We start from the raw sequence: 18,204 nt of genomic DNA, 5'->3' as shown, positions 1-18,204 counted from the left end.
AAACACCCCAGGAAAAACCCAATAACTCTCTCTACAGGCGATCAAGACGAAGCACCTAAAAATTTCACGACACGAACCTGATTTCAGTCCTTCACACCTCTTATGTTTACAAGTTCCCACTCCTCACATTTCACTATCATACTTCAAGTTTCTCCCTCCTGAAGAACGCGGCATCTGTTTACGATCAAAGACACGGCCGAGATATTCTTCCTTTCAGTCTCTCAAGGGGCTTTGGCTGCCGCTCCCTGGATTACCGGGTTCTCAATATCCATACTGGCAGCGGGTCTTAGGATGGATGAGATCTGGTCCAGTATTGGATTGATTTATGTACTTTTTGATTACAATACTGATCCGTGCGCCAGAGAGGGGAGATTTGAAAGAGACAGAAATGAGAGGGAAGGAAGTGTAGTACATAGAGAAGAGAGAGAGAGAGAGAGAGAGAGAGAGAGAGAGAGAGAGAGAGAGAGAGAGAGAGAGAGAGAGAGAGAGAGAGAGAGAGAGGTATGCATGTTGAAAGGATTGAGGTCAAGCAAGGGATAATCCTGAAACCCAATTAGGTGATCAAAATTCTAATTAGACTGTAAGACGATTGACTTGATAATCGGGAAGCTTACCTGATTAAGTCACGTGACTGGTGACTATGCCTCTTCTTTAGGGGCCTACTTGGCTGATGATGATGATTATTATGGCGATGGTGGTGCGATAATGATGATGGCACTACAACAACACAGTATTATGGCGCTAAATTAACGTTAACGACTGCATTCTTAAAAGTCTCATCCTCTTGTCTCTAATACTCTTAATCCTTTGACTGCCACTTCGTACGCCTTGCCTTAATTACTAATCACTCCTGAACGTCTTTACTTGTTCTACAGCCACATCCAATCTCTAAACTGGATAGAAATTGCAAAATCTTTTCTTTTTCACCCATAACTTCCTTGCATATGCTTGTGAAGATTTCATACATTGCATATGGCTTTTTTTTATTAGATTTTTGTTGCCCTTGGCCGGTGTCCCTACTACATAAAAAAAAGAAAATATATATATGGTAGCGCTAATTGTCTCGTATCGAAGTGAAAAGATTAAGAAGCTTTCATGGAAGTTTTTTTCTGTGGAAAGTTTTTTTTTTTTTTTTTTTTATGGGGTTTTCGTGATTTTAGGAATATGTTGCCAAGAATGCTGCATCTTTGTATCTTTGGTGGGAAAATATCAGCGAGAATTCGAGTAGTCATCTATGTGGTCTTTGAAAGTAGTCGTGGTTAGAGAACAAGGGGTTTCAAAATACGGTCAGACGAGAAACCGTGGGCGACCTCGTGGAAGGAAGGAAGGAAGGAAGGAAGGAAAGAAGGAAAGAAGGAAGGAAGGAGGGGAGAAAAGGGAGGAAGAAACGAAGGAAGGAAGGAAGGAAGGAGGGAAGAGAAGGGAGGAAGGAACGAACGAACGAACGAATGAATGAATGAAGGAAGGAAGGAAGGAAGGAAGGAAGAAAGGAAGGAGGGAGAGAAGGAAGGAACGAAGGAACGAAAGAAGGAAGGCAGGAAGGAAAGAGGTTGCGTTCCAAGGCTTATCTTTTGGCGTAATTGTTTAATCTATTACATTACCTCTGCTACTGGTGTTCTCTCTCTCTCTCTCTCTCTCTCTCTCTCTCTCTCTCTCTTTTTTCAGGAACTTCATGTAATTAATTTTCCCTCAGTTTTATGCTAGTATCAAAATTTTACCCATCCATCTCCACGTCCTTTTTTTTTTCTTTCACTTGTTTAATTATCTCTTACAGTAATCATAATTTAATCTTTTTTTCCGTGTGCGCTTTTGTGCGCTTTTTTTTCCCATTATCATTATTATTTTCGTTCAATGTATTTATTTATTTATTTCTTCCTTATCATTCCAATTAGCCAGTAAATGAAAAAAAAAAATCAACTTAACCTATCAGATTGAAACTTTTAAATTTATATTCCTTAGAGAGGCGCAGGATAAGAGGGGATCTGATGGAGATCTTTAAATGGTACATGGTATAACAAGAGTGACAAGCAAAATTCTCGTGGTCAATAATCAGAATAAGATCAGAAATAATGTGCTTAAGCTTGATAAAATAATGTGTTTAAGCTTGATAAAGAGAGAGATACGAAGGAATCGGTTCTCAAGTAGAGCGGTAGATGAATTAAATAGACTCAGTAATCGGGTTGTTAATGCTGAGTCATTAGGATGCTTTAAAAGAAGATTAAATAATTTAGGGAGGAGGATGACAGGTGCAAATAGGTAGGTATGTTTAATGCAAGGAGTGCCATGTGTAGCCCTGACGGCTTTTTGCAACTTTCTTTGTTTTATTTATGTTCTTATGTTCTTACAAGAGCTTCCTCCTACTGAGTACAGAGCTGAAGGCAGGGCACAGTTCTCCAGCCACTCGGGAATGAGACAGACAGCTGGACAACACACTAACAGGAAAAATGTTGCATGTAATCGTAGGAATAGTGAGAGGCAGCAAACAAATGATTTAACAAGCGCTTATATCCGTCTCCCCAACTGCCCATCTGCATGCACGCTACATGAGATCAAAGCAGCAGTCCTTCAGCCTGGTTCGCCTTCTGAACCAGGCTCTTGTGCTCTCGTAAGGATTTATATCAAAGGCCAGAGATGATGGGACAAGTTCTTATGAATATTCGTCCACGTTGGTAGTGCAGAATCCTTGTTTGACAGTCACTGGGACCATGAAAATTCTATTGAAAGTCACAGTAACTTTTACTACTTTATCGTTGTTTTCTATTTATTTATTTATTTACTGTTCGTATTATTATTATTTTTTTGTGTAAGAGGAAATGTTTAGGATCACGAGAACTTAAAAATCCCAATAACTTCTACCTACATCTTGTTGAATGTAAGAGACGGGTCAAGAAAAGATTCAGAATCATGCAAACTCTTTTGAAAATAACAACTTGTACTACATTCTGTTGCTAAATGGAAGAGGTAGGATCACCAAATGTTTGGGGATACCGTTTCAAGACATTTTGTGTATTCTTAATCTTACAGCCTTAGCACTGCATTGTACATTACTCTCGGGCTGCTCTTCTCGCAAAGGCCACGAAGATGATTACTCGGGGCTCTCATGAGTGCTCTTCCCTTTTAATGACGTAGAAACCTCGTTAAACTATCACTAGAATCATGAAAGGATTCTTGGAAAACTCTTAAGACTTCCATTACAGCCTGTTAGGAGCAGACGCCTGAACATTTGAGATTAGAAAGACTGAAGACTTGCTTCTCTCCATCACACACACACACATACACACACACACACACACACACACACACACACTCCTTTGTTAGCACCGTGCCGACAAATGTCTAGTCCTTGGAATTTTACGCCAACAGCGTCAGTGAAAAGCATTGCCTAGGGAGCGATTTTAATTCTCCTTCTTCGTAAAACCAATTTAGATATTTGGCTTAAGGATCAGTGAAGGCTCTCGTATTAAGGAGTCATTCAGAACCAAGCAATGATTTAGGTCACTGAATCAGATGCTATTAAAGAACTAGGCTAGGATAATAAAGTTTAGTATAACATGGTATTAAAGAACTAGGCTGGGATAATAAGGATCGATAAAACATGCTATTAAAGAACTAGGCTGGGATAATAAAGGTCAGTAAATCAAATGCAATTAATTCAGGAACTAGGCTATGGGGAAATAAGGCCAATACTACTGAAGAAGAGAATAGAATGGTGTATTCATGTCGTACCATTAAAAAATAAGCTTGGCATTTGTAGAACTTTTCCTTAATAAATAATAGATTAATAAAGAAATGAAAAAAAAAAAAAATACAAAAAAGCGTGAATGAAATTATATCAGATAGTTTTAAGAAGAGAAATAATACGTTAGGAAGAGACATTAACGACTCGGTTAGGTTAGGTTACACAATACTTAGATAAATAAATAAATGAAAATGAAAAGAAGAAAATGATGATAGGAAAACGTAAATAATATGAGATGAGATATTTTTAAGAAGAAAAATGATATGTTGAGAAGAACCATTAATGAATGACTCGGGAAGTTTGGTAGGAAGGTGTGAGAAAATAATGCTGAACCGAATGCTTCCAGGGAAAATAAAACTTAAGAAAAAAATTAAGAAAAAAAAAGTTTAGAAGATGTAAGATTTTCGCTTAAGATGATGATAATGATGACAATAGTTATAGTAAATGTGATAATGATGATGATAGTGAGGATAATGATAATAGTAGTATTAGCAGAATAGCAGCAGTAGTTAGTGGTAGTAGTAATAGTAGTAACAATAATATAACTCATTTACCATCAACTACTGTTAACTACTGTGCCTTGAATCACTCACTCAATCACTCAACCAAATAAATAACTCAAACAGCCGATAAACAACACTCACCATACCAGGCAAGTCAGGGGTCCCGCAAGATCTCTGCCATTAGATCACCCAGCCCCTCTTGAGCCCTTTGGTTCCGCCGTGACTCTTCGTGACCGTCCAAATCCCTTAAATAGAGCAGGCAGGTACAGTCAGGTATGTGTGGTAGGAGATTTTAATTTTAGGAATATCGACTGGAGTCTGATGGTGGGTAACAAGGAAGCAGAGGAATTTCTTAAGGTAATTCAGGATAATTTTTTAAAACAGGTAGTCGTAGAACCCACAAGGGGGAATAATATTCTAGATTTAATTCTTACTAACAGGGAGGAAGCAGTCACGCAGGTAGAGGTTGGAGGACAGCTAGGTAACAGTGACCATAGGGAAATTAGGTACAATCTAGAATGGGAAGAAACTGTTAGAAATAAAAACACTAGTAAAATACCTGACTTTAGGAGAGCAGATTTTGAAGAATTAAAAAGGTACCTCCAAGGAGTGGACTGGCAAAGGATGAAGGGTGAGGTCAGGTCAGGGACGGAGTTCAGAGAGATAAGGCAGGATGAGGGAGGTGAGGTGAGGCTCCAGAAGGGAGGAGGAAAGAGGAAGGGGGGAGATAGGTGTGAGTATGTTGGAATGTCAGGTCATGCTGAAATGAGAGAGGTAAGGTCGAGGCGAGTTGATGAGGGAGGGAAGAGGATGGTAGGGAACGAGATGAGGGGATTAGGTGAAGTAAATGTAGATGAATTGTATAAATATTTCGTAGATAAAGTTCATACAGGTCAGTTAGCAAATATCTCGTATAAAACAATAAGATCACAAAAAAATGACCCTAAATGGATGACTGCTAGGTTAAAGCATTATATAGGGCGTAAGAGAAGAATATATAAGAGATTAAGGGCAGGTGAGGAAGTTTTAAGGACACAGTATAATGAATTAGTTAGAACAGTCAGGAAGTTAACGAGGAAAGCTAAGGACAATTATGAATTAAAGGTAGCCAGCCAGGCGAAGACGGACCCCAAGGGATTTTATCAGGTATACAGGACGAAAAATAAGGATACTGTAGGTCCATTAAAGGCAGCGGATGGGGAGCTGGTTAGTTCTGGGGAGGAGATTAGTAAACTTCTGAATGATTATTTTTTAACTGTCTTCACTCAGGAAAACATGCAGGATATGCCAGATAGTGAACAGGTGTTTAGAGCAGATGAGTATGAGAAGCTGACGGATATTTCCATAACTAGGGAGATAGTGGAGCAGGAGATAGATAGGCTAAAAAAAGTTCAAGTCACCAGGACCTGATGAAATATATCCCAGAGTACTGAAGGAATGTAAAAAGATTATTAGTGAGCCGTTAGTTTCTGTCTTTAGGAAATCACTGGAGTCGGGTGAGGTACCAGTAATGTGGAGGCAGGCTAATGTAGTACCCATCTTTAAGAAAGGGGATAAAACTTTAGCGTCTAATTATAGACCTGTCAGCTTAACTTCAGTTGTAGGTAAAATGTTAGAGTCAATAATAGCCAGGAACATTAGGGAACATTTAGACAAACATAACTTGATAAATCAGTCACAGCATGGCTTCACGAAGGGGAAGTCTTGCCTGACAAACTTGTTAAGTTTTTACAGTAAGGTGTACGAGGCAGTAGATAATGGTGATAGTTATGATATCTTATATCTGGACTTTAGTAAAGCATTCGACAAGGTGCCCCATCAAAGGCTCCTGAGAAAGGTTAGGGCGCACGGGATAGATGGGAAGGTGTTATGTTGGATAGGGTCATGGCTTGGTAACAGGCGACAGAAAGTGCTAATAAACGGCTCGAAATCCGAGTGGGGTCATGTCATTAGTGGGGTGCCACAGGGATCATTATTATTTCTTTTATATATCAATGACTTGGATAGTGGAATTAGTAATGATGTTAGTAAATTTGCGGATGACACAAAGATAGGTAGATTAATTAGGTCAGAAGCGGATGCCATCGCCTTGCAGACAGACTTAGATAGAATGAATGAATGGACGGATAGATGGCAAATGCAATTTAATATCAATAAATGCAAAGTGCTTAGCGTAGGTAGAGGAAACCCACACAATAGGTACACATTAAACACCCAAACTCTGGTAGGTACAGGGTACGAGAAAGATTTAGGAGTTATAGTTAGCTCTGAACTCCGTCTAGGGAAACAATGCATAGAAGCCAGAAACAAGGCAAATAGGGTACTAGGATTCATTTTTAGGAGTGTTAAAAGTAGAAGGCCGGAAGTAATACTAAAGTTATACTTGGCGCTGGTCAGACCTCATCTAGACTACGCTGTGCAGTTCTGGTCCCCACATTACAGGAAAGATATAGGTCTATTAGAATCAGTACAGAGGAGAATGACTAAAAGGATACAGGGGATGAGGAGTATTCCTTACGAAGCGAGGTTGAAGCGGTTAAATTTACATTCTCTAGAGAGACGTAGGTTAAGAGGGGACCTGATAGAAGTCTTTAAGTGGTATAAGGGTTATAACAAGGGAGATGTAAGCAAAATTCTTAGGATCAGCAACCAGGGTAGAACAAGAAATAACGGGTTCAAGCTTGAAAAATTTAGGTTTAGGAAGGAGATAGGAAAAAATTGGTTCTCAAATAGAGTGGTAGATGAGTGGAACGGACTCAGTAATCATGTAGTTAGTGCTAGGACACTAGAGAGCTTTAAGAGAAGATTAGACAAGTTTATGGATGGGGATAACAGATGGAAATAGGTAGGAGTGTTTCATACAGGGACTGCCACGTGTAAGCCTGGTCGCTTCTTGCAGCTTCCCTTATTTCTTATGTTCTTATGTTCTAAATCTAAACTGCGCCAATAATATTTGAGCTGGGAGCCAATTTACCTTACTTAGTGTCCTAAACCTTCTTTCCTCTAAGCCCGAGTCATTATTTTAAAGCTTAAGGGATGATAGTGATGAAAATAAGCTGAAGGGAAGCGAGGCGGAGGAAGGATAAACAGGAGGGAGGAAAGGGAGGGAGGGAGGATTGATCGAGTGAGGGGATGTGTGAGATATTGATCCCTCGTAAGTATCTTAATTGCATTCGCGCACGCAAACTCGAAGCGGACACCCAGTTTTGATTGTGGTAATGTGAGAGGAAGCGTTGCCTTTCTCTCGAAACTCCGTCAGCTTCTTGTGTACGAGTAGCAGGGGTCCCTGAGGCTAAGGAGGAGGAGGAAGAAGAGGATGAGGAGGAGGAGGAGAAGGAGGAGGAGGAAGAGGAAGAAGTCGCTGCAGTGTGTGTAATGTAACGCAACATAAGTAGCGAGAGAAGCAAAATGAGATGAGGAAAGGGAAGATCTGAAAGGGCAGGACATGGAAAGGCAGGAAAGTTAGCTGCACGGGGGATGAAAGAGAGAGAGAGAGAGAGAGAGAGAGAGAGAGAGAGAGAGAGAGAGAGAGAGAGAGAGAGAGAGAGAGAGAGAGAGAGAGAGAGAGAGAGAGAGAGAGAGAGAGAGGATTAATTAAAAGAAAATCCTGTTATAACATCCGGAGGCTTTTCAGTAAGTCAGTTTTTATTACCCAGGTGAGGTAAAAAAAAAAGGGGGAAATATTGGGTTTCAATCAGAGTGGTAGGTGTTCAAAAACATAATCGGTTATTAGATTTTTAGTGCAGTCATTAGGAAGCATCGAGAGATCAAGCATTTACATACAGGGATTACAGGCGGGGATGGGTGTGTGTGTGACACAGACCGCCTCTGGTGAGTAAGAGTGCTGGCTTCTTGCTGTCTCTTTATTTGCTCTTGCTCTGATGCTCTAAAGACGCAACAGCGAGAGTATGAAGCTTTTTTTTTTCCTCAAGCTTGGTACTCTAGACTTTATATTGGTTTGGTGTGAGTGATTGTTCAACCTAACGATCCTGTAAAATACTCTAGGATACATATGTATCGTAAGCGCCGTCCGACGCTTACCAGTGTATTGTACTGGAGGTGACTGAAACGAGCTGTGCAGTACGCGCTCTTTGTATTCAGAAGCGGTCAAACCTGTGAATTAACATATTATCACTAATACTGAGAATAACAGAAAAAAGTATATCAATAGGTAAAACAGGTATTGCAGTAGATCAATGTCGTGACACTTCACTTCGTCAATTCCGTAACATACATGAGTCAATACAGAGTTACCCACACTTTAGCGGGTTCAGTCAGTTCTACAGATGAACACCACCAGCGCAAACACAGCAAGTCGCTCTCTCGTCTGCGTGATCTGATGTACGTCATTATGTTAAGTGTAGTTATATTAACACACATCACTAAATCCTCACAATTACGTAACTCGCAATTACGTAAGTGTCTAATTACTATAAGTATTTACATTAATTATGTTGACACACATCATTAAATCCTCATGGTTCCATAAGTATCTATTATCTAATACTATGATGAATACATACACAGTGCGGGGAACAGGCGTCCTCTTGGTTGTATGCAAGGGATTACACTTGGGGATTTACCGGGGTGAGAACTCGGGTATTTACTGGGATTTACTCTCCGCGTCTCCCGAGACACGTCGGACGTGTAGGCGTGACTGTCGTGAAGTGACTTTGGAGACGCTGCTGGGCCCCTACAGCGACGCTGGTGGGCCCCTACAGCCTATGATGTTCATTAACCTACCTACAGCAGTAGGTATGTTATCAACACTCACGTCACAACAACAGACCCTTCGGCGAGAGAAATAGCTGAGAGGGCAAGTTCAACGCGTCCCCTCGGCCCTACATTCCCCTCTCACTCTGTTGTGCCGGCGCGTAGGCGCGTCATACACTGCTCATGTATAACAACCAGTTGCTACAAGTAATATAACGCTGACAAATAAAGCATAAAATGTCACATTACAATGTACGTATGTGCGTATCTCTAGCCGTCGTGTAAGTTGTACATATACGGCGACTACATGTATATAAGATAGATATTATGGATTCTTGTAACTTGAATGTTTCTGTCCACGGCGACAATTGTGAGGAAAAAAACTCACACACACACACACACACACACACACACACACACACACACACACACACACACTACAGACTCAGTGCGATTCCCACCATGGTGCGAGCCATCAATCAATAGTATTTCCCTCCTAGATTAGTCTTACCGTTAGGATTAATGTTAAGTTTTTCCCCATCCCCTATGTACATTTTCAGTTTGTCAACTGCCTAAATAATAAACCGTTTATTATTATTATTATTATTATTACACAGTTAGGCTGCGTCCACACGAGGGGCAGTGGCCGAGAGATGGGAGCGAGATAGAGCAAAATACATTTCCCAAATTACGTGGTCACTCATGCTTGGAAGATGGAGGTGGAGATGACGTGTGTGGCCAGCAGTGACAAAGGCCCTCCAGCAGCTGTTTGGTCTGGTAACACTGAGCTGTCTGTGTTTAGCTGACAACCGCCACTCGTGTGGGCACGGCTTTACATTGCTACAATATTAGTTTCAACAACAATCTTATCGCGCGGACTTACTAACTACAGTTTATAGTGCAGTGCTGTGGTTCCCAACTTATCCTGGTCGTTATACATTCTTCATTCATACTTGACTCATTGATTTCATTTCTTTTCTTTTCTTTTCTTTTCTTTTTTTTAGTATTTAATAAAGAAATTTGTACTTACCTTTGCTGAATCTCATATACTGTAATAATGAAAATGTAGTTCAAGAAATAATGTAATGCACATAAAAGAACTTGCGTTCCTCGAGAATAATTAAAAGCTGTTTAATTTACAAAAAAGCTGTGTGGCGTCCAGTCCAGTGTGTCTGTGCCTCAGCTTGTGTCCCGATATATCTTGCTGGATGGACGCCGGGATGGGGGGGGACACCCCACAGAGGTGTTAGCTCTATGGAACCACTGGTTTGGTGACTGCACTGCCTTGTGACGGCGGCTTTCTGAGCCATTAGCAGTGAATACTTGGCGATGGAGGTCGTGTTTACCTTTAAGCCGTTAAGCCATTTAAGCCATTGATGACTATTTAATGAAGCGGCTCATATGTATTGAAGCGTCGTGACTCCAAGAGGGAGAACAGACGCCCATGCTGCCAGACGCCTATCCTTGCACACCTGCACATGCAGTAAATGAACAATGAAGACCCTATGAAAGCCCTAACACCACGCCCCTCACAGCGGCAGGATGCGTCTGACGGAGCGCTACATTCTGGTCATTCCTCTCGGTTCCTTCGCAACGAGAAGGCTGGTGGTCGAAAACAATATAAATAAATCGAGCCAATCACGTATGGTGCGCCAGTAAGGCAGGAAGGGCCGCGACAGTCACAATGAGAGGCAATCTTACACTCAGGCTGAACGTATGTCACTTGTCCTCCCTGGAGAAGCATGTTGTTCGTATTCTTAGTCACTATTGTCTCTCAGGAGGAATATTTTCAAAGGACGCAGAGACGATGATTAGTTGGGTTCTCAGATATGTTTTCCCATTAATGATGCAAAACCTTTCTTGAACAATCAGTAGGATCATGAAAACATCCTTCAAGACACGAATAGCTCCTACTTGACTAGAATCTATTTGTCAGACTCTCGTTATGATTTTAAGTCAATAATGATGCAGAATCCTCGTTAAACTCACTAGAATCATGTAAACACCTTTGAAAACAACAATAATTTCCACTAGAACCTAACAAAAATGCTCAAATAAGACGCAGACACCGAAGTTATTGAGAATACCCGCACGTAAGTATACAGCCCCGTGTGTCAAATTATTACAAAACACAACACTCTCTCTTCACCTTTGGTCTCCCTGGTGAGTTGGAGGGCAGGGAGGTGACGAGATGGAGGTGATGAAAGAAGAGAAATGATAAGGCACGCGAGAAGTAGGGGAAGAGGAGGACGAGAGGAGAGGAGAGAGAAGAGGAAAAAAGGAGGTTGGATAGATCATTGAAGTAGGTGTTATTCTTTGTCCCCCTCCTCCTCCTCCTCCTCCTCCTCCTCCTCCTCTCTAGAGTATTGAAGGAGAAAAAAAAACGGGAACAGAAAAAAAATGCCTGTTGCCGAGGTAGTATAAAAAAAAATCATACAAAGACACAATGAGGAATAAAAAAAAAAAATGTAAAAGTAAGAGGAAAAGAGAAAAAAAATTGAGGATACACAGTTAAAGCCAACGATAGCGCGGAAATGAAATGATTACAAGGAGGAAAAAACAAAGGAACAGATAACCTCCATTAAAAAAAAAGAGTACTGATTAAAATTAAGAGCAAGAAAAGACGAAAAAAAAAAATATATATATGAAGAAAAGAGAAGGAATAAATAACCTTCATAAAAAAAAATAATTAATTAATTGAAGTAAAGAAAGGTGGAAGGAAGAAAATAACAATAAGAAAAAAGATGATAAATACGAGTAACGGGAAGGAGATGATAAGGATGGAAGGAAATGCTAGTGAAGACGTGGAAGAAAATTAAGAACACTGTGACGAGGATGACGAGAACGAAAATGGAAAGAAAATGGTGTTATATTCAAACTAAGAAAATGACGAAGGAGGGTGAGGATGGAGACGAAGCGAACTAAGACGAGGAAGAATAAAACGAAAATATGATGTTGAAAAAGACGGAAGACACGAAAATATGAAAAAAGAAGAGGGAACGTAATGATCATAACATGGAGGACGAAGATAAAGATGGTAAAGAAAGAAAGAGGATAAAGAAAATGATTACGGAAGAAAGGGTGATGAGAAAATGAATCACGAAAGGAGCTTTGTGATAAAAAGGAAAAAAAATATGATTAAGATGAATAGGAAAGAAAAACAAGCTGCAGAAAATAGAAAAAAATAATCAAGTCTGGTTTTCCATTAAACGTAGAGAGAGAGAGAGAGAGAGAGAGAGAGAGAGAGAGAGAGAGAGAGAGGAGAGAGAGAGAAGAGAGAGAGAGAGAGAGAGAGAGAGAGAGAGAGGGGGGAAACAAGGCTTAAGAAAACAGGTTACTTTCTTCCGCGGTTAGTAAAAGAAGAAAGATTAAGAGGAAGAGGAAATCACGACTCCGTTTCACTCCGAGGACAGAGCGGAAAGGGAAAAGAAAGACCCCGATTTTTATCCATGGGAGTCAGACTGGAAGACTTGAATAGGCAGAAAAAAGTGGAGGTGAAAATAGAAGCTTCATTTAATTTCTCTCTCTCTCTCTCTCTCTCTCTCTCTCTCTCTCTCTCTCTCTTCTCTCTCTCTCTCTCGTCTCTCTCTCTCTCTCTCTCTCTCTCTCTCTCTCTCTCCTCTCATCGAATAAAACGTGAAAACACATATGAATATAAACAAAAAAAATAATGAAGGAAGGTGAAGAAAGAAAGGACAAAAAAGAAAACAGTTTGAGAAGATAAAGAAAGATTACAAAAGAAAAGAAAATAAAAGACTGGGGGCACGGAAAAAAAATATTCCACACAAAATTTTAACCACAGAAGTGGAAAGCGTCCGGAGCAACGGTCACTTCCGAGTGAGGCCTGAGGGAAGGCTGGAAGAGTCGTCAAGATAATCCCCTTCACTCGGAGTCTGTCTTAGACTGTCGCCAAGACTGTCGGAGTAATTTTTGAAATTCTGACAGCTTCCTGTCATCACAGTCGTCGGTGCAGATCACTTATGACTAATGGTGGACTGTCTTGACGGGAGTCTTTTGTCTTATGAAAGGACGCTGGTGATGACTGTCGGCTTGGGGGTGTCAGCTAACACCTCGGTGGAACGTTTGCGGGTCTAGTTTGCTTTTCCTCCCAGTTTTAAGTCTCCACTGCAAAATCTTATAGTCTCCCTGCAAAATCTTACAGTTGACAGTCTAAGCAGACCAGAAGACCTGAGATTAAGGGAAATGGTGAACAGGGGAAGGGAGCGCGGGAGTTTACACGATTTCCAAACACTACATACTCACTCACCAAGCAACCAGCGCGAAGGAAGCAACCTGTTTTCTTCCGCCTTGATTCCCCCCCCTCCCTCCCTCCTCTCCCTCCCTCCCACAGCAACGTGGCAAGGAGTGACAGGTGATGGGTAGGATTAGAAACAGAGTGGTTAAAAAATTAAAAAGAAATAAGTTCCCTAGTATTTCGGGCAGACAGCAACGTATGGAACCAGGAACGGATAATTCTCGCAGCTCCTCCTCCTTCTCCTCCTCCTCCTCCTCCTCCCTCCTCCTCCTCCTCCTCCTCCTCCTCCTCCTTCTCCTCCTCCTCCTCCTCCTCCTCAGCGTTATCCTCGCCAGTGACCACTCCACGCTGAACACACCTCTCTTCCTTAGGATCAGGTTGTGGTCGGGGCGCAGGGACGCTGGCGAGTCTTTCATTGGTATAGTGTGGTGTGATGAGCGTGCTAGCTTGAATCATTATCACGTTATGAAACACTGCGCAAAGGTTTTATGTTTATTTTTTTTTCTGAGTATACGAGTTCCTGCTTCATCATATTTCCATTTATAATATCAAGCGCCTGATGTAAGCCAACCGCCTCTGTCCGAGGCTGGTAAGCATTACGAGATGAAGGAAAAGGGGGAAAAAAAAAAAAAAAAAAAAAAAAAGGATGTGACATGAAACCAGGAAGTTGTTACAAAAAAAAAAATGTAATGCTGTATTTCGTTGTCGGACTTATTTTTACAAAACATTCAGACGTTTTGGAAAAAATATTGAGTCTCGCTGTCAATGTACGTGTACACACACACACACACACACACACACACACACACACATATATATATATATATATATATATATATATATATATATATATATATATATATATATATATATATATATATATATATATATATATATATATATATATATATATATATATATATATATATATATATATATATGAGTATTTCTGTCTCCTCCATAAGAGAATGTCAAGACTCCGCATTTCTCTAATGCGCTTGGTTGTTTGACATAGATTACTTACTGAAATATTAGATTGCTTAAGTGATTACAATGAAATATGTGCTTTTTGAGTCTATTATTTCACTTCTCTTAGCTGCTTTAGATCAGGTAGTGTAGCGCATCACAAACAGCCTCGTAAAGGTCAACAGGTTCGCTGTTATATGCTCTTTTGTATTCTTTTGTGAGTGAACGCGCCGCCATCATTCAGTGCCGAGGAGCACCTGTTGCTCCACCGGTGCAGCAGCTGCTGTATGTGCATTGCAGTGTGTAGCGGGTCTATGGAAATGAAGCTGACTTTATAGTAGCTGTGATGGGAATAATTTCAGTGGAAACGGCTGTGATTGTGATGCTAATAGTACTAGTAATGGTGGTGGTGGTGGTGGTGATGGTGGTGGTGGTGGTGGTGGTGATGGTGATGATGATGGTGGTGGTACCACTGACACCACCACCACCGCCGCCGCTGTCGCCACCATCACCACCACCCCGTAGTAGCAATAGTAGTAGTAGTAGTAGCGGCAGTAGAAGCGGCAGCGGCGGTAGCAGCAGCCGACAGCGGTAGTAGTAGTAGTAGTAGTAGTAGTAATAGTAGTAGTAGTAGTAGTAGTAGTAGTAGTAGTAGTAGTTGTTGTTGTTGTTGTTGTTGTTGCTGTTGTTGTCGTTGTACTAGTAGTAGAAATAGTAATAGCAATAGCACCAGCACCAGCACCGGCACCACCAGAAACAAGAACAGCAGCAGCACCAGCAGCAGCACCAGCAGCAGCAGCAGCAGCAGTAGCAGTACCTTAGGCATTAATAACACCGTCTGCTTTCACCTGGAGGCTGCTGATGGCGTACAAAGACATGATCCGGGCGGTGGAGTACTTCGGCATCGTCATGGTGGAGGGCCTCTCCTTCTTCGGGAGCGGCAGTCTGTCCCGTGACCGCTTCGTCAACTTCGTGGTGCATGACATCCTGGCGTGGAAGTCCCTCAACCAGACCAAGGACTTCGTGAGCCTGGTGCGGCGCCAGGTGGAGGGATTCAGCGAGAAGTACGAGGAATTCAAGAACATCACGGAATGGTACGTAGTGTCTTGTGTGTTGTGCTCGGGATGGACGTAGAGGAATAGAGGGTGAGAGAGAGGAAGCTGAAATATTGGTGTCAGTTTCAGGGTGTGGAAGAAGGCAGACAGAGAGAGAGAGAGAGAGAGAGAGAGAGAGAGAGAGAGAGAGAGAGAGAGAGAGAGAGAGAGAGAGATAGAGAGAGAGAGAAGCAGTTAAAAGGAAAACGCTTCTTCGTCTTATTTCGACTGACAAAATCACGCTGTAGTGAAAGTTCTGGAGTTTTATTCAAGAGTGTTTTCATGATGGTCGTGATGGCTTAATGAAAAATCCATCATCATTATTAGAAAAAAGAAGAAAGAAAAGGAACCACCCATGAGAACTCAACCAGTCATCTCCTTGGCCTTTGAAAATTATAGAAAACAAAGCGTCTGAGAATACAAGCCTTGGTGAACCTGACCTGGGATGTCTCATTTGAGGGAAGGGCAGCCCACAGTCACCCCGGCAATATGCTACGGTTCCCTGCGAGTGAGGCGTGGCGCGGCCCTTGATAGTTGTGTCCCATCAGCAGCAGACCCAGGCGGCAGGAGGCTGATGACGGCACAGGAGAAACATTGCTGGGATATTGTCAAGTTGAAGCTGGTCGAGTCAAATGCGAATTCCCAATTTTTATTTATTCATTCATTCAGTCATTCATTCATTTCTTTTTAATTATCTATTTATTTTTTATCTGTTCATTTTTTGTCTACAAGATGAAGACTATGATGTTCTAAACTTGCATCTGCAAACACGTGAGGAAAAGTTAAACATGTAAGATAACTCCACACCCAAATGCTGTCTTAGGAAGCACCGATACGAGCCGTGGAAGTAAGCAGCACCAGCAGCAGCAATACCAGGCGGCCAGAACCTCTCGGTGAAGGAGGATTCTTCGCTAAGGTGCTAAAACCATATACGCGTTTGTCCTAGAATAGCTGTATTTTACACAGTGGCCGCACAGTCAAGGGCGAGCACCGTCCTCTTGGGTCACAGCGACGTACAGTATATCGCATACACGCTGGTGCATACATTACATACTGTACATGTGCAAATAGATCTCAAATAGAATTGTGGATGAATGGAACAGACTCAGACTCAGGTTGTTAGTCCCAAGGCATTATGGAGTTAAAAAAAAAAAGCAAACAGGTTTATGGATTTGGAAATAGGTCGATATGTTTTATAGCATAAAATAAAGTATAAAAATATCGCATAAAACATACCTACCTATTGTTGTTGTTGCTACTGTAGAACGTAATAAAATAAGGCAAGCTGATCTACAATCAACAACAACAACAACAAAAACAACAACAACAATATAAATACCAATCAAACTAAAAGCTCCCTCAGCAAACATTTCCATTATTAAACCCACATAGGCAAACATCACAACTCAGGCTAAGCGGCAGCCAGATTTCCTCCATCGGTCATTTCACGCAGCTGACACCACTCCAACTCATTACTCTTCCTGCAACATCACACCGGGGACTGAAGTTTTAATGATAGGACGAGGTACAGAAACACCCCTTCTTAACCCTTGTGCCCGAGAAAGCAGTGAGGAGGAGGAAAAATGTACAGTTTCGCAGGCTGGCAGGATGTCTGGGAAGCAATGACACCGCACATGCAGGCATTTATTGCCTTAGAAGCTTGCTACTCATATACTGACAAGCGAAAATAAGGATACTTATAGGGTACACGTTATTTGAAAAGAATTAAGGAAAGGAGAGAAGAATCACGTTAGAAATGTATACCAGAGCAAATAGTTAAAGAAAGAAAGGAGAAATAAAGTTATACGGACAGTCTCGCAGGCAAACACAAAGGCCATATTCCTTTAAATGTTTCAGACTCTCGTGAGGATTGTTCATTGTCCACAGGTATGGTTCGTAAGGTTCTCGTGACGCTTTCTCCTCGTGCTGATGCAGAATTCTTATTGTCTCATCTATAAAATCATGAAAACACCCTTGAAACACCGCCGAAACGTTTCAGAATGCGGACATAAGTGGGACGGAGATACATACTCGTATAGAGAAAACAGATATACTTTACAACACAGAGACGGCTGAAACAATAAAAACAAAAGAAAATAATCACGTTGAAATTAATTAAAGGAAGTTAGGCTAGAAGAAAACGTAACCAGATGGGCGCCTCCCTTAGAACGAGTCAACTACAGGCGAGCCAGAGGGGAAAGTCTTGTTAGTTTGTTGCTGCTGCTTGTCTTGTCACGCCTTAGGGCAGGAGACTGAAGCTGTAAAGAGAGGAGAGAGAGAGAAGAGAGAGAGAGAGAGAGTAAAAGGAGAAAATAGAATGAAACCTACTTCTAAGTCGACAATAACTTCTATTTTTAAGTCGACGATACTTTTGTTTTATTTATTTATTTATTTATTTATTTATTTATTTATTTTTTTGTTCAACGATATATTAATTTTTTAAGTCGATGATTCCTTTTGATTTTAAGTGGATGCGTAAACGAATGATAATTAATCTCTCCTCTCTCTCTCTCTCTCTCTCTCTCTCTCTCTCTCTCTCTCTCTCTCTCTCTCTCTCTCTCTCTCTCTCTCTCTCTCTCTCTCTCTTCCTGCAGGCGTGACCTCATCCTGGCAAATGAGGCTCAGGATAGTGACCTCAAAATTGCAGAACGACTATTTCTACGTCATGGTTCGCTTCACTGACGAACTCCGGGACATCCAGTGGCAGCTCCTCGACTTAATTAGGTGAGTGTGATAGTGGGTGGCGTCCTGCTCTTGATCTTGCTCTTAGGGGAGTTTGTTCTTGTTCTCGTGGTTCTTAGCCTTGTTGCTATTCTTTTTTTTTTTTTTCTTAATATTATTATTATTATATTTTTTTTTAGTTAATATCGTTACCATGAATTTTTGTTCTCTTCTTCCACTCCTCCTGCTTCTCTTATTCTTCTTCCTGTTCTT

At 41.2% G+C, this 18,204-nt stretch overlaps 1 protein-coding gene across 1 annotated transcript in view; it reads left to right on the top strand.

Moving 5' to 3' along the window:
• Positions 1 to 18,204, top strand: part of LOC135093279 (uncharacterized) — a 46,678-nt gene that overhangs the window by 27,509 nt on the left and 965 nt on the right. Inside the window, exons 5-6 of the mRNA XM_063992400.1 lie at positions 15,031 to 15,270; positions 17,865 to 17,994. Of these exons, the coding sequence (XP_063848470.1) occupies positions 15,031 to 15,270; positions 17,865 to 17,952 (328 nt within the window). The 3' untranslated portion in view covers positions 17,953 to 17,994. The remainder of the gene's footprint in view (positions 1 to 15,030; positions 15,271 to 17,864; positions 17,995 to 18,204) is intronic.

Source organism: Scylla paramamosain, chromosome 42 (genome assembly GCF_035594125.1).
Source record: "Scylla paramamosain isolate STU-SP2022 chromosome 42, ASM3559412v1, whole genome shotgun sequence".
In the NCBI taxonomy this organism is placed as follows: Eukaryota; Metazoa; Arthropoda; class Malacostraca; order Decapoda; family Portunidae; genus Scylla; species Scylla paramamosain.
The sequence above is the reverse complement of the archived record's forward strand: the minus strand, read 5'-3'. Positions and strand labels throughout refer to the sequence as shown.